Source organism: Wasmannia auropunctata, unplaced genomic scaffold, assembly GCF_000956235.1.
Source record: "Wasmannia auropunctata unplaced genomic scaffold, wasmannia.A_1.0 LD336026.1, whole genome shotgun sequence".
In the NCBI taxonomy this organism is placed as follows: Eukaryota; Metazoa; Arthropoda; class Insecta; order Hymenoptera; family Formicidae; genus Wasmannia; species Wasmannia auropunctata.
In genome coordinates, this window is record NW_012026864.1 from 3,299,140 (window position 1) to 3,322,503 (window position 23,364).

The 23,364-nt window shown below is 31.1% G+C and overlaps 4 protein-coding genes across 5 annotated transcripts in view; 2 read left to right on the plus strand and 2 right to left on the minus strand.

Annotated features, from left to right (window-relative positions):
• LOC105452881 (LIM and SH3 domain protein Lasp) overlaps positions 1 to 1,155 on the minus strand; it is a 29,762-nt gene extending 28,607 nt beyond the window's left edge. The window contains exon 1 of the mRNA XM_011694430.1: positions 407 to 1,155. Within this exon, the coding sequence (XP_011692732.1) occupies positions 407 to 475 (69 nt within the window). The 5' untranslated portion in view covers positions 476 to 1,155. The remainder of the gene's footprint in view (positions 1 to 406) is intronic.
• A 1,635-nt stretch (positions 1,156 to 2,790) lies between these two features.
• Positions 2,791 to 5,813, minus strand: LOC105452882 (3-hydroxyisobutyrate dehydrogenase, mitochondrial). Its single transcript, XM_011694431.1, has 7 exons — positions 5,462 to 5,813; positions 4,603 to 4,682; positions 4,346 to 4,524; positions 4,113 to 4,234; positions 3,635 to 3,845; positions 3,428 to 3,554; positions 2,791 to 3,071 (listed from the first exon to the last, which is right to left on the minus strand). The coding sequence occupies exons 1-7, from the start codon at positions 5,508 to 5,510 to the stop codon at positions 2,889 to 2,891; spliced, it is 951 nt and encodes a 316-aa protein (XP_011692733.1). The 5' UTR covers positions 5,511 to 5,813; the 3' UTR covers positions 2,791 to 2,888.
• Positions 5,814 to 7,162: 1,349 nt separating this feature from the next.
• LOC105452883 lies at positions 7,163 to 13,294 on the plus strand. The gene is made up of 12 exons (XM_011694433.1): positions 7,163 to 8,111; positions 8,181 to 8,322; positions 8,524 to 8,706; positions 8,868 to 9,022; positions 9,212 to 9,308; positions 9,402 to 9,468; positions 9,917 to 10,157; positions 10,561 to 10,744; positions 11,273 to 11,363; positions 11,437 to 11,595; positions 11,678 to 11,761; positions 12,488 to 13,294. Exons 1-12 carry the CDS (start codon positions 7,937 to 7,939, stop codon positions 12,938 to 12,940), a joined length of 2,031 nt encoding a protein of 676 aa, XP_011692735.1. The 5' UTR covers positions 7,163 to 7,936; the 3' UTR covers positions 12,941 to 13,294.
• A 2,249-nt stretch (positions 13,295 to 15,543) lies between these two features.
• LOC105452884 lies at positions 15,544 to 22,050 on the plus strand. 2 transcript variants are annotated; one of them, XM_011694435.1, is made up of 9 exons: positions 15,544 to 15,786; positions 15,882 to 15,932; positions 17,065 to 17,191; positions 17,569 to 17,662; positions 17,951 to 18,066; positions 19,294 to 19,527; positions 19,699 to 19,901; positions 21,151 to 21,219; positions 21,315 to 22,050. In XM_011694435.1, the coding sequence occupies exons 2-9, from the start codon at positions 15,908 to 15,910 to the stop codon at positions 21,449 to 21,451; spliced, it is 1,005 nt and encodes a 334-aa protein (XP_011692737.1). In that variant the 5' UTR covers positions 15,544 to 15,786; positions 15,882 to 15,907; the 3' UTR covers positions 21,452 to 22,050. The 2 variants fall into 2 exon arrangements, with proteins under 2 accessions (XP_011692737.1, XP_011692736.1); XM_011694434.1 differs by having other exon boundaries at positions 15,547 to 15,932.
• Positions 22,051 to 23,364: the final 1,314 nt, after the last annotated feature.

Genomic DNA, 23,364 nt, shown 5'->3' on the forward strand with positions numbered 1-23,364 from the left:
TCAATGAAAACTGAATCAAAAGCTGAGCGAAATTTTTCGCGGGCGTAGTGCCGCGTGCGTGATATCCAGACGCAACAAGTAGACGACTCCCTTTGGTGGAGCGTTCCACGACGTTAAACACGCGTGTATCACGCACGCACGCACGCACGCATGCATGCATGCACGACGGAGGAAGGCCGTCGATCGGCAACGGCGCGAAGGCCGCCACTGGGCCGAGCCCTACTCAATGGGGCCGAACGGGAACGGTACATCTCTCCCGCTCCTTCCCCGGGAGAGCGGCACTCCTTTCGGAGATGAGAATTCGAAGGGGACTCGAATTCCTCCAGGATTCGCAGGGGACTCGCGAGAAGACGGCTGGCTCTTCCCGGACGGACAAGGATGCAGACCGGGCCGCGATTTTACGTACCTTGTCGAGGCACTTGAGCTCCTCGATCGGGTAGACCGTCTTCTCGCAGCGGGCGCACGTCTTACTCATCTTTATCTCCTCTACCTCCTCGGCTGCGTCCTCTCTCTCTCTCTCTCTCTCTCTCTCTCTCTCTGCCGCCGCTAATCCTCTGCTCTCCTCCGGCGTTCACCACCACTCGCAGCTGTACTTTGAGCTGCTGATCCGCGCGGTACACGCACGCGGTCTCGACGATACTCCGTCCGTACCTCGATTTTTCGAGACGACACCGACTGTAAGAGCAGCACACACGCACGCACGCACGACGCACGGTCGTACGTATGCACACACACCGCACACACAATACACAGACAGAGACGACGGTATTGCACGTGCGTGACGTATATACACACTAGCGACACGTCCGACCGACCGCCGCCGTTGCTGGACGACTGCCTCGGACGGTTGCTGGCGCCAGCTCGCTCGCGAAAATTCGGCGGGAAAAATCAGCCACCGACCGCGCTCTCGGCCGTGTACTCGTGTATCTTTCCGCGACTGGCGACTCAAGTCGGTCTCTCGACGGCGTCGGATTCGTAACGCGCTCGCTCGCTCGCGTCCCGTTCTACGTCCCCACCTCTCTCTTTCTCACTCTATCCTCTCCCGACTCGCGCGAGATCCACGGAAACGACAGCGGGTAAAACCGTCGTCGAACTCACGACCGCCAGTCGCACCGAACCGCACTGCCCTCTCGTCCTCGTCTAATCACAAAAAAAGAGCCGTCAAATGACAGCGATGGTGGGACGCATACTGCGCTAGTCAACGCGGCGACAACTCGTCGCGGACGCGTGCATCACGTGACTCACGTAGTCACGTGGTACAGCTCGGAACGTGGCGCGGCCCGCTCAGGACCGGCTGAATTACTGCCGGCACCTTCGTAACTTCGCGCTTATCGTCAGCAGATTCACGAAAAATTAAGAAAACTTTATAATCGCCGAAAAAAAAACTTCCCTTTCTATTTTTTGTATATAACACTGATTCCATTCTCAGCGCAGAAACAAAGGTAAAAACTTTTGTATCAACTTTGGTGACATTCGTACCGAAAATGTAATCCTGAAATGATTTATACGACGCATCGAAGCAACGTAAAGAAATTTGCAAAAAATAAAATTTTCTTTTCTCGATTTTTGAATCGCAGGAATAAAAAAATAAAACGTTCATTTACGCGATTATTGTAAAAAGAAAGAAAACTAACGTACCGGAAAAAGTTACTAATTATAATCAATATACAACAATAGCATCAATATTGTATGTGTCAATCATATTAGATTCGATAATTATAAGTCTAATTTTTGATATATTTTATTTAGATAACGCTATTTTTAAAAACATTTTGTTATGTAAAGGAATAACTGAAAAATGTAATAAAGTTGAGCAGATTCAAGTACTACGCTAGTCAACATTAGCTGAAATATTTCTATTTTACGAATTTATTTATATCGCTGTTATCAGTAATGGAGGCAATATGAAGTTCCATATGTGATATAATTATTTAGTAATAAACAAGGTTATCGCTATTATTTATAAAATGTTGTAAAACTTAAAATTGTATAATGAGAACTGTAAGAAAGTGAGGGCGTTGATAATATAGCGTACTAACATATCGGTTTAACTAAAAATATGTAAATTAAAAATAATAAAAAAATATATATATGTATATATATTTGCTTTGTTTCGGAGATTTTCTGCTAGTTTCACAAATAATAATTTCAAAAAATTTTTTTAATGCATTTTATCAAATCAAATCACACAAAGCTTTATATAATTTACAGTTTACAAAAATAATTTTAATAACTTATTATCTTTGTACAGAATATAAATAAATTTTCTGTTATATTTTCTGTTATACCAAACACGGTCTCTTTTTTAAATTCTTATGTCGATTATTCTTCTTAAATTGTATGTAATTGTACGTTTCCCCATCTGTTCTCATAATTTAAATTATATTTCTCATAATTTAAATTATCACATAAACATGTACGGATGCATGTGACGTGTATAAATATCAGTGCCTACACTGTATATTGTGTTCGAATTCACGAATTTACTAAGCTTAATAATGACTATAGCTGCGTTGCGTTTGGCGCTTACAGCTGGTTACAGCGCTCATAAAATCATTTCATCCTTGTTGTTTATCAAATATTAAACAAAGACAAATGATGCTTATAAGCGCTGTAAGCGCCAAGAGGAACGCAGCCTATATCAGTCATTCCTGCAGAACAATAATCATTTAGCTGTTGTCTATCAGCTGGTGCCCTCTGCAGGTTATAGAATGCGTACGAGTAATGCAGAATATTTATAATATCGCACGATATTAAAGTGTAAGATAGGAAACAATAAAAAAAAACACATCCACTTTTGCAAACAGTACCAAATATAAAATTCATTTACTAATTCATTCGAGATGTATATGCATTTAATAAAGTTTAATATAAGTTTTCAAGTCTTTTCAGTTTTTACCTTTGAGAAATTGATAAACCACGCTGAAGTCCTTATTCGAGAATCCTTGAGCGATGACCGCTCTGTAAATCTGATGCGCCAGGGAACCGAGGGGAATCGGAGCTTCCGTTCTGGTCGCGGCGGATTGCGCCAATCCCAGATCTTTGGCCATCAATGTTGTGCCGAAACCGCCCTATACATGCGTGAACTTATTATTTACTTCATAATCAAACAATTCCCATTAGACGCGCAAGTTCAAACATCAGTCAATTACGAATGATAATATTCGAATAAATATGATAAAGCAATTATGTCTCGCCTTACATAAAAATTTATTCATTTTCAAATAAATATTGTAAGAGCTCTCTAAATAAACTATACGCTATCAGAGCTTCGCAACCGAAAATTTTGCAATGTTATGATTTTTGCAACGTTTATCTTCTCCCCCCTTCGATTATCCGGATTTCTCCGGTGGAGATTTCGCTTCTGCGAATTTGTGCAATGTAAAAAGAAAACCAGATCACGCAGAAGCCTTCCACATTCGATTACCTCATAATTCTTCGAACTGGGAACATTAGGCAGGATTCCTGGAACTGGATTGTAAAGATCAGAAGACCAGCATCTGCCTGAACTGGAATTTACAATGTCCGCCAATACCTTCGCGTCCAAGCCGAGTCTGAAATAAAATGCATTTAACTTTATCGCGCGCAAAAGGTGACAAACCGCACGCGCACATGCACACCGTTTGTCTCTTACTTTTGCCCAAGGTTGAACGCCTCAGCAGTGCCGATCATACTAATCGCTAATAACATATTATTGCACAGCTTAGCCGCCTGTCCCATTCCTATGCTACCGCAGTGCACTACTCTAGATCCCAGAGCTTCGAGAATAGATTTCGCATCGTTAAAATCCGTTTCCGAGCCGCCCACCATGAATGTCAAAGTACCGTCTTTGGCTGCGTTTATACCTGCATCGACACAATTCAACATGCGGTTATTTCTTACTTTAGCCGATAATTTATTCGAGCGTAACTTAGCGATAAGTAACTCATTGAATTAACATTAAATCGACATGAATTATACGATGATTTCAACATCGACGCAACGTCGAATCGTCAATGGTCATTTCTCACTGGGAATTTATATTTATGTATGTTTAAAAATTTTGTAAAATTAGAATTTTTTGTTTCTAATAAGTATGCTGCTCATGAATTTTAATAAGTGTTACGACAAACCTCCAGAAACAGGACTGTCAATAAATCTCAAATTACGTTCCCGAGCCTGCGATGCGATCGACTGAGACACCGATGGATCCACGGTACTGCTATCGATCAGTAAAACATTCTTTTTCGCGGTGCTAAAAATAAATCAATGATAAATAAACTAGTGACACAAATTGCAATTTGTAATGCATTTACTTAGGAATTAGATAGGATTTTAAAAAACGCTGACCCTCTAAAATTTTTACCTAAGCACACCGTTCTCACCGGCGTAAACATCGAGAACGTGCTGATTCGAAGGTAACATCGAGATGACAACTTCAGCTTCTCTTGACATTTCAGCCGCACTTGGCGCACAACCTGCACCCGCCTCCACTAAACTCGACACCGCCGATTTGTTCACGTCATACACAGTGAGCTCATAGCCCTGACAATGCAAGAATTAATTATTAATGAGGACCGTTTAGTTGAAAGAAACAATAACTCATCAAACTTTCTATATTACCTTCTTTAGCAAGTTCCTCGCCATGTGACCGCCCATGTTGCCCAAACCGACGAATCCGACTTTCGAATAACATCTTGCTCCTAAATTAACGCCGTAATACATATTAGTGTCAAACACGTCTGCTTCGTTGATCTGCTTCGCAAGAAATAAGAAATTTATGCGTTCGAAAAAATTACACATAAATTACGTTAAGCCTTCGCGATTTCGTAGTAGTTTAAGCCTTTAATTGGAACAATAATGAGAGACTAGCGTCTAGCCTTTAAAGCACTATAAAGCTCTATTTAAACCTCAAACTGTGAGTATTTCGTGTCTAGAAATCCGTTACATCTAAGAAAATGTTATAAAAACAGTTAATAAAGCTGTGGGTCGTACAATGTCACAACAGCTGCAAAACGTCTGCCAGAGCATTTAAAGTAGACAACATGAAATATTTAAAACTTTAAAAAAATTTTTTAATAATTCAACTATACATAAAAACTAGTCAGACAAACATTCATATTAAAGAGCAAATTAACAAAAAAAAAAAAAACGCAATTCAAGTTTCAAGGATTAAAAAAACGCCCTCGGATACTTTGTTGTTATGTACATATAAGAACAAAATAAACTAATCTTTAATAAACAAATTAACTTTTTTTTATTCACGGTATAAAAAGTTATTTTCTCTCGTGATCTTAAATTTATGCAAATCCAGATTTCAAAGATATTTAATAGTTAGATTAAACGATTTTAACGTCAAAGCATAAGTTATTAAGACTCCTATCTACACAATGATGGTAATAGTTTTATCAGGATAATTTTAACGAATATTTTTTGGAGCGGCATTCAAAGGATTAAATAAACAAATAAACAAAAACATTACCTGCTGCTATATTAGGAAATAATTTCGTAAGTATCACAAAAACACTCATATTTAATACTCGTTACAAAATCAATGAATCGTAGAAATCGACAAATAAATGTCTCGTGTTGCGGCCAAACAAAAATTAATTTTATTCTTGTGTTAATCAATTCAAATATGTTGCGCCAATAAAAACTCGTTTCGACGACACGCGCAATCAGCCGCTCCTTATCATGCGCCTGGTTGTGCGTGTGTCAAACAAAGAAAGTGTTAGAAAATAAATTTCTTTCGCGAAGAAAAAGAAAAACTTATGTTAGATTACAGAAGAACACTTGCGATGGCAACAAGACACGACAGCAGCGACGTCTCATCAATGATTTAGCATGAACGTGCATTACGTAACTTGATAGGAATTGATAATGAATGACGCTTCAACGGCGGGTGATTCAAATGGACTTCATACTTTGTTCAGCGAGCAATTCTCGCAGTGTTAAAAGAATGATCAATATATTTTTTTTTTATCTATATCTCTTCTCAAGATATTACGACTTATTTAATAGAAGCTCGTTTCTTATTCACTCCGATAGCCACGTGCCTTTTCGCAAATCGTTAGTACACGGCTATTATTAAGTCATCAGTGGAAACTGTTTGATCGCAAAGCAACTAGGGATGCACGCGATAACGAGTTACTAATATTCCTGCATGTCATTGTTATTTATGACGACTCGAGTATGAACACGTTAAGATATAATAATCGTTATTGTTGTCACGTCACATTTCTATGGTGTGCCATTTCTCTCTCTCTCTCTCTCTCTCAGAAATATCTGTTAAATATAATATATCTGTTAAATAAAATGTGTAACCTTGCGTGTTTTATCTTTTTGTGGTTATAAATGAACTGTTCCATATGACACACCGGGGAGTTGTTTTATTTCCCTTTTGTTATGACTTATGAAAATGAGACGACATCAAGTGCATTTCTTCTGGATAGAACGCTACGACAATGAAAATATGTTAATCAGCAAGTAGCAGTATCTAATGATAACATTAAACACAAATCTGCTTGACATATCAAACATTTGCGTTGAGTGTTTGATTGAGTGCTATTAAAATAATTAATTTAGCTACATGAAAACATTCAAAAGCAGACATTCATTAAGATCTCCAAAGGATTCTTGCATCCAAATGTCATTAATGTTAATTAATTAATTTTATATAACTAATTTAATTAATTTAGATAGATTAAATCGTACATAGTTAAATCAATTATTACAATTATTAATTATGATAATTATCTAAGCAAAACGATCTCTTCATTATCGATATCTATGATGAGATCGTTACGATAAATAACTACACATTGGAGCCTTAACAACATGTAAATGTATTATCGTAAATCTTCATAATACAAAACGTTATGTTTAGAGAGTTATTGATGCATATTTTATTGAATATCATTATTTATTGCTGCACATAAACGCTAAACATCAAGTATCTCTCACGTAAATCGGTATAGGACCAAGGACATCTCGCAACAACTTGTTACAACCCTCGTCTTGTCGAGATAATAGTAATGAATTCACCACGTGTTTAGCTTCGTTATTGTCATCACAAAGTACATTATCAGGTCAATTTTTTATAGATCGTCAATTAAGCGCCACGGGCGACGTATAACGCGGTGAGATAATTGCGGGCACGTTTTTTTATTCGCCGCGTAATTACACTTATGTCAACGACGTTGGTGGTAGCTACGTGTTTATTCAGGGTTCGCTATCGAGGTAGTTATCTGCTGTCAAATTGCACCCCGAGTGTCTCATTGTACACGAAGGCTACGTGGGTACTGCACGCACAGAACGTACAGACACCATTCCACGTACAATTTTATTTCGAGTAACTCACCAAGTCCGACTCTCATTCTCATGCCAGACTTACTCGGTTAACGTAACAGCCTTTGAGTGTAACAATCTGAAAAAAAAAAACGAATTTTCGAGGAACTTATTGTGGCAGATAATTATGATCGAACGAGTCGACTTCATACTTCAATTGATATTAATTAACTTAATTATAATTAAGTGTGTTCAAATGGATATTTAACTCAATATCAAACCATTGATAACTCTAATTAATTCTAGTTAAATATTCCAGCAAAAAAAAGTTAATTCTTATTTAAGTGTCTCGTTTAAAAAAAAATTCTTACATAATATGTTGATTTGCGTGATGTAATCAGTGTATCTTAACAGTGTTGTTTATTATTCTGAGAAGTTCTAAATAACAGTTCGACTACAAAGATAATGAGACATGTAGATAATGACTGAAAATTAAACATTACGTACGTATGCAATACATATGCAACGTTTATTAACTTACGAGATACTCTAGATATTATTAATTTCCGAACGCAACTGGTTGTTTATCACTCTTGGAATTAGCGTTAACGATTACTTGCATAAAGATTGCATCTTAAACTGTAATAACTTTTCTTGATAATGACACATCATGAAAGTGAATTCAATACTTGGTGTTTTATCGCTCATCATTATTCCGGTATTAACTGACAAGAGAAATATTATGAAGAATTTCAAAGTGGAATCCTGGATTTCAACCGAAAATTTTACGACAATGGTTAAGAAATCGTTTCTCTACTCCAAATGTTGCAATATTTTTTTAAGTGGTTCGTATGCGCGCACCTATTTTATCTCAAAGAAATACCGTACGGCCTGTAAAGTAATTATTCTTTCAGACTCGATTTACGTGGAAGTACTATTTCATCAATTTGTCAATATTTATCCGTACGAATATCTTCTACATAGAATGCTGTATGGCTGTCAAGGATATTTCTTGCTGGGATCGAGGGATAAGGAAATAGAACAGATTATGCAAAGGTAAAACAAAACAGAGATATAAATCTTATTAATCTTTTAAATAATAATAATTATGTAAATGACAATATAATCAAATTTAAATAATATATTAATGTAAAATGTGAATAAAAGATAAATGTGAAATGTAACAGCTAAATGACTATTTAATCAAATTAAAATCATATTATTCTAAAATGCAAGTGCAACATATATTTTCGGTAGAGTACCTTCGTCCATTTCAACGACTGAAATTCTTGTCATCATCGATGGTGAATTGAAAAATACTTCGAAACTTTTTAATGTCTCTTTATACGGAAATTCCAATGCGAATATTGTATCAAGATCCGGAATTTGGACCTTATCGGAAAACTATTTGGAACCAAGATTTTTTCTAAAAGTAAACAGGTAAGTACCTATATAATCTTTGTAACAATTCCACATGTTTGCATTACGAACCTTCTTGTAAATTATGAGTGCAAACATTAATTGCAAATATTCCGTTTTTTATATTGATGAAATGTTATTTAAACAAACATGTTACATACTTTGAATGGCGTAAATTACAGTTACGAGGAGCTCATGTCTGAATTCACTACGGTTAATATGAGAGGTAGAGAACTACAAGTATGTACCTTTTATCGGCCACCCTTTACCTACCTCAATCAAACAACGAAGAAAATAATTAACGGCGTTGAGAAAGAGATCTTCCTAGCAGATAATGGTAAATAAAATTATTTTAACTGATAATTAATCTCGTCCCTAATTATTATTGCTAAAATATACTAGCAAATAATAGTATCTCTCTAAGATATTTATTAGGCGTTAATAAAAAGAAAAATGAATAAAATTATAAAAAACTGAACAATCGTAAAAGTAAAGCAGTAACGCGACATGTTTATATATTTTACAGATAATGAAAAGGATGGAATAGAAATGAAACTGTTTCTGGTCATAGCGGAAAAGTTGAATTTTACTTGGACAATACACAAGATATCAGGAGAGGAAAGGTAAGCGTATTCTTTATATTAATATGTGAAAAACAGAAATTATCTTAAAAATATTAATTAATTAATAATTATCTTAGAAAAGTCAATTTTTAGGTACGGTCGGCGCGTAAATGGCACAAATTATGGTGGCGGCGTCATCCAACTTGTACAAGAGAAAAAGGTATAATTATTCGAATTAAAGTAATATAAGTTTTATAAGCATTATATGTATAAACGAAATTTTTAATTTTTGAAATAATTGACACTTTAAGACTGTCATATTACCCCTGTTTGAATGACACGTAAAATTCACAAGACTTCCATCAATCATTTATCAATGACGATTTTATTAAATCGATTGAGAATAATTTTTTAGTAATTGTAAGTATTTAAGACATTAAAGGAACAATATAAATATAGTACAATTTTAAAAAACAAAATATTTAAAAAATCATTACGTTTATTAAGTTTAATGTCGAAATCAACTTATTGGCAATCAAAGTTAATAATATAATAAAAGTAATACTTATTTGTTTAAATATATCTGTTTATAAATATATTAGAAATTTTTTTTTAAATATAATTAAGATAATAAATTAATTTTTAAAATAATTTTTGGTCTTGTAAAGATTGATTTAGCATTCGGAAGTATCTGGTTAACGCAGAATCACAACGAATTCGTAAATATGACCACACCGTGGATTCAGATGTTTATACATTTTTTGGTACCGCGACCACAACCAGTCACCAATTTCTGGGCGCTTACAAGACCTTTCTCAATAGAATGTTGGATTCTTGTAATAGTCATGTTATTCGTTGAAAGCATATATATGTATACACGTGCTAGAATTGATCCGAAATTTCCAAAACGTAAGTTAGAAATATTTATCGTATCATACCAACGATCAAAAGCAGAATAGTATGCAATTTGAATCTTTCTATAGTTTATAAATGCAAACATTGACTTTCTAAATATGCTACAAACATCAAACAATCGGAATTACTATTTTTCAAGTGCTTCATGCATAGATTTAAGATAAGATTTAAGATACAAGAACTAATGCGGCTATAAATTTTATCATATGATTGTATGCTTTGACATAAAAAATTATATACTTTATTCAAGCAATTCTTTTCTTATCTTGTTTTTCATTCTTCTTTTCAAAACAATAAAAAATTTCCAATTATATAAGTGCACATTGTGATATACTAATATAATATGTAGATAAAATATGATGTATGAGAAAATGTTAGATAAAATATACCTTTTTAGGTTTTCGGAGCATTTTCGGTGTGATTACGGAATTGATCGGTCGTTTAGTGGGTGCGTGGATGCCGAGAAATACCGCGAATGCTAGGTTCGAATTGCATTTATGGCAAACTACAGGATTTCTGTTAGTAACTGCATACTGTAGCAGTCTTGCAGCAAGACTTACAAGTTTGGAATATGAGGACAGGTAGCAACAATTTCTACAATATCTTTAAATTTTTATTTTAAATTTAATTAATAAAAAATAATTTATCATTAACTTGACTCTCCCTTTATTATTTGCGCTTCTTAAAAAAAAAAACGTACAATTATTATTAACAATAAGAAGAATTCGTTTTTCAGTTTATATATATATATATATGTATATATATATATATATAACATATACAGCTGATTGTCTACAAAATCTATTTCTATTTCAAAAAGAATTTAAAATTATGAAAAACTGCAAAATACATGTACCTACATATTCGATTATTTTAAGGGGCTAATCTTTTTAAAAAAAGTAGTTCTTCGAAATAATTAAATACGTATAATATTTCGTGGTTTTTTTAAATTTTGAATCGTTTCTAAAATATAGGAAGTAAGGACAAACTTTGTAGACACCGTATAAAAATGTATGTGTGGGTGTAATTATATAATATTATTTACTCATTTATATTTATTTTAATTAAAAATAAAGGATATCTAAATCGCATATGTATACTATTTATAGAATCGATACGGTACGTCAATTTCTTGAAGCTAACTTATCGTGGGGTCATTTGGGGGAAGAGCCATATTGGTCTGACTACTTTGACTTGAATGTACGTAAAATTTATGTGAACGGTCATTTTTTCCTACTATTGACAATTAGACGACAAATGTATATGTCTCCAGGATCCTTACATGAGTCAGATGCCGACGAGATATATACGCGTGACTGGTCAAGAGGAATATGTATATAAATTAATTGAGCAGAAGAAATTTGCAATTTTCGGGAGAATCGTAGACTCGATCTTCTTTCCTGATGATGCAATCTTCAACGATCATGTTAAAGTAAAATACAAAAATAATTTTATTTAAAATACTAAACAAGATAGCCTGTACTAAAAATAAAACTGCAAATTATGTTTGTAAGGGTCAGAGAATCATGAAAGAAAAAGTGGGCAACTACTATACATCCTTTGCGGTCCAACCGTGGCTGTTACGACCTATTGACACGGTAATATAATACACAGACAGTTATTATCGTCAGCATGTACCTATCAACCGCAAAAGATATTTTACTTACAACTATATTTACAAGATTTTTCTAAGAACACTCAAGATATTAATTTTATATGATTGACGTAAACACAATTAAGTTCACTACATCTCGAACTGTACACATGTTACATTAATATTTGCCATTTTGCGAAGTCATCTTGACATCTATAATAATTTCAGCTTGTGATTTCGCTGCTTAAGTGTTTTTCCAAACATTAAAAAGCAATCAATGACATTTTAATTTAGATAAGATAACAATTTGATGACACTTCATTTTACTACGAATAATGTAGAACTCATAATGTAGATCTTTAGTAGTCATTCCGTCTTTATTCATTGTACTGAAGAAGATTCGAATAAGAATCAAAACGTCATTTCTGATTGTATCTATCTAATAACGTATATCTTTATACACACACTTTCCAGTGTCGGTTTATATTAACTTTATTCTTAGTCTTTGATTTATTTCATTTAAGCCTAAATATTTTTAATGTTCTTTAATATAAATATTATTGCTAAAAGCGATATATTAAAGATTATGATAAATTATTCGAAGTACAAAGATCAAATTGTTTATAATTTTTTTCATTTCAATTATAAATATTGATAAGAAAATTGACGCAATAGACGTGCTATCGCCGGAACATTTTTTCTTATATTCTAAAATTTTTTTATTTTTTAGGTAACGCTCTGGTTGAAGGAGTCAGGCATTGCTCGCTTTCATCTCAGCGACGTTATTCACCGAAGAGCCAGTCTTAGTCTTCGCGAAGTTGTCAAGGAATACGATGGTCTCAATACGAGTTACATAACCCTCGGACTGACACCATTAGGTGCCGGATTTTCAGCGCTCATCGTTGGCCTCCTAGCATCTACACTGGTATTTATATATGAGTTGAAACAAGCTGCTGATTCACGACCGATTCGCGAGGTGTTTCGAGATATTCAAAAGAAACGAGAGATGTACAAGACTCATAAAAGAAAATATTGGAGAGAAACTGAGCTAACAGATCACAATTCAAGCTACAGAAGTTTCGACTCATTTGTAATAAAGTCTACCAGTCATACAACAAGTACTGAATTTGCGCGAAAATCTAATGACGAGATTTTTCATATAAATAATTTATATAATATGTAAATATATGTAAAGTGTTATTAATTTTTTTATTTTATAGAATATTAAATTAACATTAAATATATTGTTACGCCCGTGCTTCGCGGTGTCGGCCGAGCATAAGTTGCGCCGACTGAAATCGTCCGCGGAAGCGGACAAGGGAGAGTTGCTCCCTTAGCAACGTGTTGTTTGGCGGGACTCTGAGATTAACGCGAGTTTGACATTTACTCTTTGGTGTATTAAGTGTTAATAAATCATTGCAATTCTTTTGTAATCGAGTGTGTTGCTCTTTTCCGCGCGAGCTCGCAAGTATCTTTGCCGCAGGCGCGAGTGCAACAGTGAGCGCGAGCGTAACAATATTGTATATGCAATGCTTATGAAAAAAGAAAGTAGTTAAGAAGAATACAACAATTTTGCATTCAATCAAAAAATATAATATACCTTAAAATGCTTGCGCGCGCATGTGTGCGTGTGTGTTGTGTGCGTGTGCGAGTAAATGGTAACTTATGTAAATTGCATTCTAATTTATATTAAATCTGAAGAGTATTTATATTAAAATTCATGTATTAATTATAATAATATTCACACAGCATGATTAATGATTTAGAAGAAGATAAAAAATGTGATGAAGTGTTTGCAGCACAGTATATTTATGCAGAAACGGCCGTTTATGAATGCATTAAGATAACGAAACATGTTTGACCTTTGAACATCTTACAATTTACGTTCAATAATTAATGATACTACATTATGTTGTTGAATGAAAGAAAGAAATTATTTTTTATTGTACTTGGTAGCAAATTTTCTGACAATTTTATTAACGTAAGATATGATAACTCAACTTGTAATGTAGATATAAACAAAAGTAATATATATATAGACAAAATTTCGCAATACGAATATCTACATTGCAAAATTAAATCAATATTTAATATAATAAGTAAATTGTATATACATATGTTTCTTGTTTTATAAAATGTTGAATTAACAATGAATTTGTATGTATGTACATATGTCACAGATTTCAATACATACTAGATCGCTAATTTAGGTAGTGGGGAGTAAAGTCACCAATTAATATTATCCGCATTACAAATTGCCGATACTTCCGTCAAATACTCATATTTTTCATATACAAAACATATTTGGAAAGTAAAGTTTTAACATTTTACAAAAATCGAAAAATAAATATTTATTAATAAAACTTATATGACATATTACACAAGTAAAGCACTATTTTTCTACGTAAGTGTAGCATCAAATTTGTTAATATTCTATAGGTATATTTGACAATACATTTTAATTATTCTATTTAACTTTATTTTATAATTTTATTTTTATTATATATTACATAATAGTCAAATTATATGACAAATTTAAAGTTAGTTATGTTTTATATATTTATTTCATATGTCATAAAAGAATGCACTATGAAGTTGGTACGATTTTTCCGTGTCTCAAATGACGGTATAGCCTTGGCTTCAATTTATCTTACCCCCACTTTGTTAGTTAGCGATCTATAGTATAGAAATCTGTGACATATGCATATTTAAGCCACTTACTTTTAGATTTCAAATCATAAATTATAATATTTCAAGATACGCTTAATTTATATTCATTAACAATTTTAAAACGTAAAAACAAGTCCAACAATCTCCTTCGAAAAACAGATGCACGTTACTATCCTTTACAGAAATATGCTAACGTAATGTATGTGTACGATAATTATACACGCAATTGTTCTCTATACAATTTATGTTTCTGTAATTCAACACCTTGTCCCAGAATAATTAGTATTAATATAATAAAATCTTTCACTGTTTTCTCAATAGTTCGCAACTTGTGCTCTCAATTTCTTTATGCCTATTACACCTCATAAAAGTATTACTCATAATTTATTTACAACTGATTATATTAATCAGAAAAATTAATTTTCATAAAACCATAGCCATATCTTTACCTTATTATTCTATTATTTGAATAATTAATTAGTTTTTGCATACGCTACTAGATACTACTTATAACGTATGCAAAAACTACTTAAGTCTTAAGCTTTAAATTTAACGTACAATTATGTGCAATTATGTAACATATACGCGTAACGTCTAAATAAAATTGCATCGGTTTATCAAAGCACTTGTGTTTCTCTTAAGCCTTTTAAAGAGATAAATTTTTCCTAACTTACAATTAGTATTCTAATATGCCATTATAGAATTAAGAAGCAAAAATTTATGAATGCTAATCACATCTGTTCGTTAGTAATCAAAGAATTCTTTAACCGCAATTTTTCGTATAATTTTATTAAAAAAATTGTCTGTTCTCAATAACTGTTAATTTATTATTGGATATATATAGATTTGCCATTTTTATATTTTGTTCATCATTTTTAAAAACACACAGTCCACTTCTTATAATCTTGTGATGTTAACTTTCGATCAATATCTATGGAAATGAGATTATAAGAAATTTAGGAGATGCGACCATAGGTCATATAGTCAAAACAGTTGATGACTCAGTTTAGTGACGTATGGGTTTTGTGGACAAAACGGGAAAACCCTGATCTGTGATAGTCGCTTATAAAACAAAACATTTCATAGGAAATCTCGACAATATCTCGACAATATCTCATATTGAGTTGTATATGACGTTCGAGACTATCGATACCAGGCACGGAAAAAAACATCATTCCCTTATTTACGCCATAAAAATCTGCTGGCTTGTGAACTCAATAAAGCTGTCACGAAGAGCAATCCGTAGCATTGTTGCTGAAGTCTTTGAAGTGAATAGAACTACATGTGTCGCGTCTCGTCTTTATTAATTAAATAAACTCAAATTAATTCAATTAAGAACGAGTTGTTTTGGATTATAACGTAAAATAAAAACGCTTACGTTTTGCATTTGAACAGAAAAAATTCTCTTATTTCGTAAGAGTAATAAAGATTATATTAACGTTGTGATTTTTCAGTTCTGATTTAAACAGTGGAAGCAAAGATGGAAGAAAGACATATCGACGATGGTAAATATCTGCCGAAATAAAGAAAATTGTCATGTTATAATTTTATTAATTGCTATTAGAATGTAGACCTAAATTACAAAATGTAAATTTTAAAGTGATGTAAAAGATATAATATGGAAATTAAGAGTTCAACTATATTAAAAGTTTCGTGATCGAAATACTATATGTCCAATAAAAATAACGTATGTACACAATATTGCAATCGTGTCAAATTAAATAATTAAATGAAAAAATAACAAGATACATAGAGGATCCTCAAAAAGTGCGGAAACGCTAAAATATCTCGAAAACGATCATCTGTAGTGAAAAATATGTAAGAAGCGAAGTTGTAAGACTAGATAAAGTGTAGATTCTTATAGATGCTTGTTAGCATAAAAATATTAAATTGCTCGTCAATTTAATTCGTTACAGTCGATTCTGGCCGTCTATAAGAACTGTGTTTTAAGACCAACAAAAATGCGACGCGCAGTCAAATGCGTTGTGTGTGGCTAAATATTGTAACAATAAAAAGTTTTAAGAGTTTTCCAAAACATTATAATAAAATATTAAATTTTTTTGTTAAATACATTTCGAGTTATAAAGCTTGAAATTTATAATATCGTCGGCATTAGCATCAGCCAAAGTGTCCGAACAACGGCTAAAACCTTTTGAATGTTGGTCAAAATTATGAGACCATTAGAGGTTGTTGCTCTTTTAATTTTTTTAAATTATTTTTATTGTTTGATAAAAAGAGGGACAACGCCTTGACAAATGTTATAAAAGTTATAAAAAGAGAAGCAATGCCTTACCTTTGACATATATCGTGGCCTTAACGTTATCAAGGCCACGATTCTGAACAACATTCTAAAGATTTTAACTGTTATTCAACTTGGAATGTGAATACCAATGTCGACGATCATGTAAATTTCAAGTTGTATAACACGAGATGTACTTAAAAAAATATATATTTTATTATAGTGTTTCGGAAAACTCTTGCAGTAAGCTACAAGAATATGCAAGAAAATAAAGGGTTCTATTAAAAAAATTTAACTTGACTTTTATATGACTGCGGAATTTTAAAATTTTATAAGTAAATTATTTAAAAACAAATATTTGCATACCATTTGCATTCAAACGCAATATTTATTCGCAGTTCAAACGTCGACAATAGACGAACATTTAGAATTATTGTTGAAAGATGATAGTATAATCAATCCAAATCTCACCGATGCAACACCCAATGGCCTTCCAAGTTGGTATGATGAAAAATTATTTAAAGAGTAAGTATTACGTAACATCAAATGTTGAAACTATAATATAATTGTAGTATAACTAAATAATAATGTTAACAGTGTAACCAATTACAACATATAACCTACAATTCCTTATATGCAAGAGAAAAAATAATCAGCTGTAATAATAAATATGAAATAAATACGCAATCATATTACATTATTCAAGCTTAAAGTAACATTTTTATGACAGGTATAACAAATGTAATAGTGACCTATATTCAGAAATCTATAAAATTCTAATATACTCAATAGATTACAGAAATTTTTAATCTTTCTGGGCAATAATTGCATTAATAACACGAGCAATAATATTTCAGTAATATTCATATAAAATTTATAAGAACTACATATTTTTATTTCAGAGCTCAAAATTATTATAAGCAAAACATGATATCAATGGTACTAGCTAGCTTTGCCGGACTTCTTGCAATAATAGCAGTCCCAGAAACATTAAGGGTAATAAAATTCTCTATTTTTTATAATAAAATTGTTTTTACAAACACGAAATGTGTATGTACATGTATCAGTTATAAATAACAGAATACCTATAAATAAAACTTCATGAAGGAATGAAGAGAAGATCTTTCCTGCTTTATATTGCAATAATTCTAACATTAAGATAGGAATCATAAAATAATTTTAATGACTTTATATCATAACATAGAATTATTGCTTCGAAAAAATTACTATAATATTATTTATCAAATGAATGTCTAAAAATGTGTTTTATGGATTGCTTAATAGGTGCTCAGATACACACGAAGAAGCAGTACGCCTTGTGTAACTTTCAGCAGATATACTCAAACTCTTCTGCATATTTATAAGCTGTATACATGTGATCCAAATGACCCGGATTCTGAGTAAGTTTTATCGAAGCCTTTTACATGTATTTCTGTTTTTACTAGGTTTTATTATTCAAGACATTTATTATTATTTTTAATTATCATCATAATTACTTGCTATAGCATTTTCTGTATTCTAATTTTTACTTATTTTCTGTGAACGAGATGAAAGAGAGAAAGAGATAAGCGATATATACGTGAAAAATTTTTTAATTTTAACATCGGAATCCGTAGCATAACATTTTTATCTTATTTTTATATTAAAATTTCAATTTTTAAGGTAAACATATTAGTGACTGGACATGTATCTATATCAGAACATGTACATAAAAACTTATTATTAAGTAATTTTTAATGCTTTTTTTCATAATATTATAATTTAATTGTAATTTTTTAATATTTTTACAATTAAATTTGAATATTATAATAAAAAACCATATTATAATATCAATTTTTGTGTACGTGTCCCCATATATATACATGTCCAGTCACTGGTACGTTTACTTTGCTGCTTCTTAAAATGGAATGCTTCAGAGAGATAAACTTTTTTACTTCTTATCAATTCATATCTGTAATCTGTAATGTTTATAAAAAGCTTTACTCTGCTGACGTCTCGAGCCCGCTTTACTTTTTTAATCTTCTATAGTGTGTCCGAAAATTCACACTACTTCTTGAAGTTCGGAATCCAAAAAGAAGGAACAAAAGCTATATAAACAGGATCAGAAATGAGTTATTTCCAAATTATAGTAACTTTATAAAAAATTGTAATTTATTTTTCATAGTCATAATAATAATTATAATTTATTTTATAGTTTTTTAACAGAAATTAATTCATTTCCGACTTCTGGCGTTAACCAGGATGCATCACGCGGAGGTATAATTCGCTTAATTATGATTTTTCTTTAACATAAAAATGACTATAACTCGGAAACGACTTATTTTTGGACCTACGTTTACATAGCTTATTTTCCTTCTTTTTGGGTCCTGAATCATTTCCCGAACGATATTCCGGACATCCTGTATAACCATATAATTATACTTGAATCTACTTTATTTCTTATTTTTACCTCTACGTCAAACTGCTAAATTAAATTTCTATTATAAGAAATAAATATTTAGTTGAACGAAAAGTTTATTCCGTTTTTGTATTTATATTAATGTTATTTTTTGCTTAGCAAAAAATGAAACGAATTTTCCATTTAACTCGACATTTACATGAATTTTTGAATTTTTATATTTTACTAGCCTATATAAGACAATAAATGTAATTCACCGGAAACATAAGACGAGTAGTAGGAGATCAGAGAATGCTGATGTCGGTGGAATTTATCAACGAGACATGGCAATTACGCAATTTGCTTTCATGGGTTACGTATTAATAGCTCCGAAATCTATCGGCTTGTGCATTAAGAAGGAAGAAGAAGAAGCATTTAATCATTTTTGGCGTGTGATAGGTCACATGTTGGAAATTCCCGATCGGTAATCTACAACAACGTTAAAAGTATATTTTATTGGCAAAAATCAGCGTGTCCACACAAACACAATTTTTCATTATATTATTATATAATTTCTAATATAACTAATAAAATTGATCAACATATGTATATTAGTTCTTCACTAGTTTCATTAATTATTCGTCATTATTTATAGATTAAATCTATGTCGCAAGACCGCAAAAGAAACTCGCGAATTGTGTGAAAAGGTATCCGATGTTTTGGCAGCATATTTGAATAATGCTCCATCCGAATTCTATCACATAGCATCAGCCATATTAGATGGATTGTGGTATATTGATATAACTTTAGACAAACATGCTTTTCTAAAATTTACCTATCAGCTGCATGGTATAGAATGTAAGTATTTCATATTAATTTTAATTACTCACATAAATTTATCAAATATATCAGATATTGATTAAGTAAAACTGCATCTATTTCTTCTTTAAAGAAAAAAATTTTAAAGAGATTATAAATAATAATATATTTAAATAAAAATTAGATAAATTAATTTTATTCCTGCCATTTTCTTATAAAAAAATCAATTTTTTTAAATTTTATTTGTCTTATTAAAATAATATTATTCTTTATTATTCTTAAATTAAAAAAAAAATATATATATATGTATATATATATATATATATATATATATAGATCTGTCCCAAAAGTAATAAGACTATTTTTAGGGGTCTAATCAGAATTGTTAGGGAGTAGATCCATTGGACAGGGTCTTCGGTGTAGGATGTTAGGTATACAATCTAACTTCTCAGTTACCTCTGAGCCTTTCTAGCAGTCGATACTGTCAGCAAAATGCGTTGTAATTTTTGTGTCTTGTCACGAAAATTCTCAGCACAGACTGTTTTGAGCAGCGTTACGCGATCGAATTCTGAAGACAAATCAGCACCTCCGTAAGCTGTTCTCAACATCTCCAACGTTTCAGAACCAGATTTTCTCAGTTTCACGCAGAATTTGATTGCTGCTCGAGATTGCTGAATTTTTCGATTATGACAAGACACAAAAATTACAACGTATTTTACTGAAGATATCAATTGCTAGAAAGGCTCGGTGACAACTGGGAAGGATCAGACTGTATATCTATAACATTCCGCATCAAAGGCCCCGTCTAGTGAATTCACCTTTCGACTATTCTGATTGGCGTCAAAAATAATCTCATTACTTTTGGGACAAACCATATATACTTATAAATATTAAGTAATCAAGTTTTTCAAAAAGGTTTTACTATTATACAAATAAACATTAGCGTGGAATATTCCAGCACTATTACAGTAACGTGATGAAATATTATAAAGTCTATAAACGTGTAATTATTATTAATTATTTATGTATGATGAATATATTGTTGAATATCTTGTATACTTAATGAAGATGTTTTTTTTTTATACTCTAACGTTCAATTTTTACATCGCGGCAAAAAAAAGATGTAAATTATTCTATTTTCTTGCAATAATTATTAGAAAATTTATATTTTTTTAATATAAATATATATAAATTACTAAGTAATTTTACTATATAAATAATCATTATTTAATAAATTTTGCTTCAGAAAAGAAGTAATATATTCAATAAAATGATTATTACATTTCAGATAATCGGCCGCTTGGGTGGTACAGTCAATTAAATGCTAAATATCGCGCTTTGATATTTTACCTTTGTCGTAAGTGTTGCATAGATTCAATCACCTATTTTATTTGCAATTATTATATTTTATAATAATCTGCATGTTGATTCGCTCTCTTCTGTCTGTTTCAGTTATACCATATGTCGGAGCAATAGTAAAACTTTATTACAAATACGTACTTCTATTTACATTGTGGCTTGTGAAGAAATGGCCCGTATTAGCATGGTTATCACTCGGGAAAAAAAATTCACATATCATATTATATTAAAAATACGATCGTATAATTCGTATATACATATATATAATTTTACTTATATACATTACTCTCTTTTTTTCTTTTTATATAGGTATAGTGCTTACATATAACTATTGTGCTATGTTTAACGACTTATACTGTAATGGCCGTGAATCATTCGATGATTTCATTTTTCATTTGAAAAATTTGCATACAGTACTTTACTACGCGCGAAATTTTTTATATTATTAAAATCTTGTCAGACATATTACTAGAAGAAAAGATGATAATTTAGATGATAAAACAACTTACTTTTATCATCTAAGTTTGTTTTAAACGCTTTATCTTAATTTCGAAAGTGAAAATTCAAACCATTTTTTTTTTGTAAAAATGCTATTGATTTTGAAATACTCGACTATAAACTCATAAGACATTTATTTTGAATCTTTTTTTAATATTAATTTGTTTTTTGATGCATTATTTATAAATACATACTTATTTATTTTTTTATAATAATTTTATAACGCCGTTCGATATACCATATGACTAAGCAAGTGATAGTATTTTATATTAGAATATGTATAATTTATAAATAATTTGAAATAAAAATAAACTTTTACACCATTCTCCAATTTTTAGAGTGTTTTTATTAATATTCTTACGGACAAATAATCTTTAACTTTAGATAATTATATTATAGTGAATTTTTATTGTATATATTTAAATGTTATACGATAGACTCTATCAAAATCTTATTCTGAATGTCATTTTTGAAAATTCAGTTCCATGTATTAATGAATCGTTCGATGTATGACAATTGTTTATGACAAGGAATATATACAACTGATAATACTATTTTATAGCATTGTTATTTACATTATCAGCTGTATATATTCCGCGAGAAATGCTTAGTCATATATTAAACAACATTATTTAATTAATTATTTCTAGTGGAGCTACTAGATTATTTTTCAAAATATAAAAGTAAATAAATTTAAAAATAAATTTCGTAAAAGTAATTATAATACAACATTAAATTAATTTTAATATTATAATGTTTAATTTTTTTATTAATGACTTATTAATACACAGAATTGAATTTCCAAAAGTGATATTCAAAAATTATATTTTGGACTATAGTGTGTAAAATTAAACTGATAAAATTATCTCAATCAAAAATTAAGTAACCAATGATATAGCAAAATGATTCATACAAGATAAGATTACACTGTATTGAAAACATATTTTCTTCGAAATAGAACAGAGTTCTATTACCTATTGATTATTTATTATAGACTAATATTGATATATATGTATATCTATATACATATATATGTATATCTGTATACATATAAACATATACATATACCTACACACACACACACACAACTATACTAATATATATAATAAATAATGAATTTATAAATTAGTCTTTTTTCTGTTTCTATTTCAAAGAAAATAAGTTTTTAATAAAGATTAAAATTTCATCTTGTGTGAATTATTTTATTATATATATTATTGATTGTTTAATTTCGGATTAAGATAATTTTATCGATTATAATTTGTATGACATTGAGGTTATCTGTTTATATATACATAGATGTTCTCAAATATTCTAAGATTAAAGAAACTCTAATTCCAAAATAAATTTAAATCAACTAGAAATGCTATAAAATATTATTTAATTAATAATATTTTTAATTTTAGTATGTTAAAATCTATACTTTACACAAAAGTATAGCAGTAACATAATTTGGAATACAGAGAACACAAAATCAAGAATGTTACATTTGATAATATTACAATAAAAATTCAAGGATAGATTACAAAACCTTAGCAAATTAAGCAGACGTAGCAAGAGGAAACAACACATTAAGAGCATCGCAACGCACCTGCCTGCAGCAGGGGAATGTGAATGCCAGTGAAGGACGCTGAGCGTCACACCG

Coding starts and splice junctions, on each gene's coding strand:
- LOC105452884 (XM_011694435.1), top strand. CDS start 15,908: ATGGAAGAAAGACATATCGACGATG. Junction 17,663..17,950: donor CAGTCCCAGAAACATTAAGG/GTAATAAAATTC, acceptor ATTGCTTAATAG/GTGCTCAGATACACACGAAG. Junction 21,220..21,314: donor TTTGATATTTTACCTTTGTC/GTAAGTGTTGCA, acceptor TGTCTGTTTCAG/TTATACCATATGTCGGAGCA.
- LOC105452883 (XM_011694433.1), top strand. CDS start 7,937: ATGAAAGTGAATTCAATACTTGGTGTTTTATCGCTCATCATTATTCCG. Junction 11,364..11,436: donor CTGACTACTTTGACTTGAAT/GTACGTAAAATT, acceptor ATATGTCTCCAG/GATCCTTACATGAGTCAGAT. Junction 11,762..12,487: donor TGTTACGACCTATTGACACG/GTAATATAATAC, acceptor TTTATTTTTTAG/GTAACGCTCTGGTTGAAGGA.
- LOC105452882 (XM_011694431.1), bottom strand. CDS start 5,510: ATGAGTGTTTTTGTGATACTTACGAAATTATTTCCTAATATAGCAGCA. Junction 4,683..5,461: donor ATTTCCTAATATAGCAGCAG/GTAATGTTTTTG, acceptor GCGTTAATTTAG/GAGCAAGATGTTATTCGAAA. Junction 3,072..3,427: donor CCAGTTCGAAGAATTATGAG/GTAATCGAATGT, acceptor ACGCATGTATAG/GGCGGTTTCGGCACAACATT.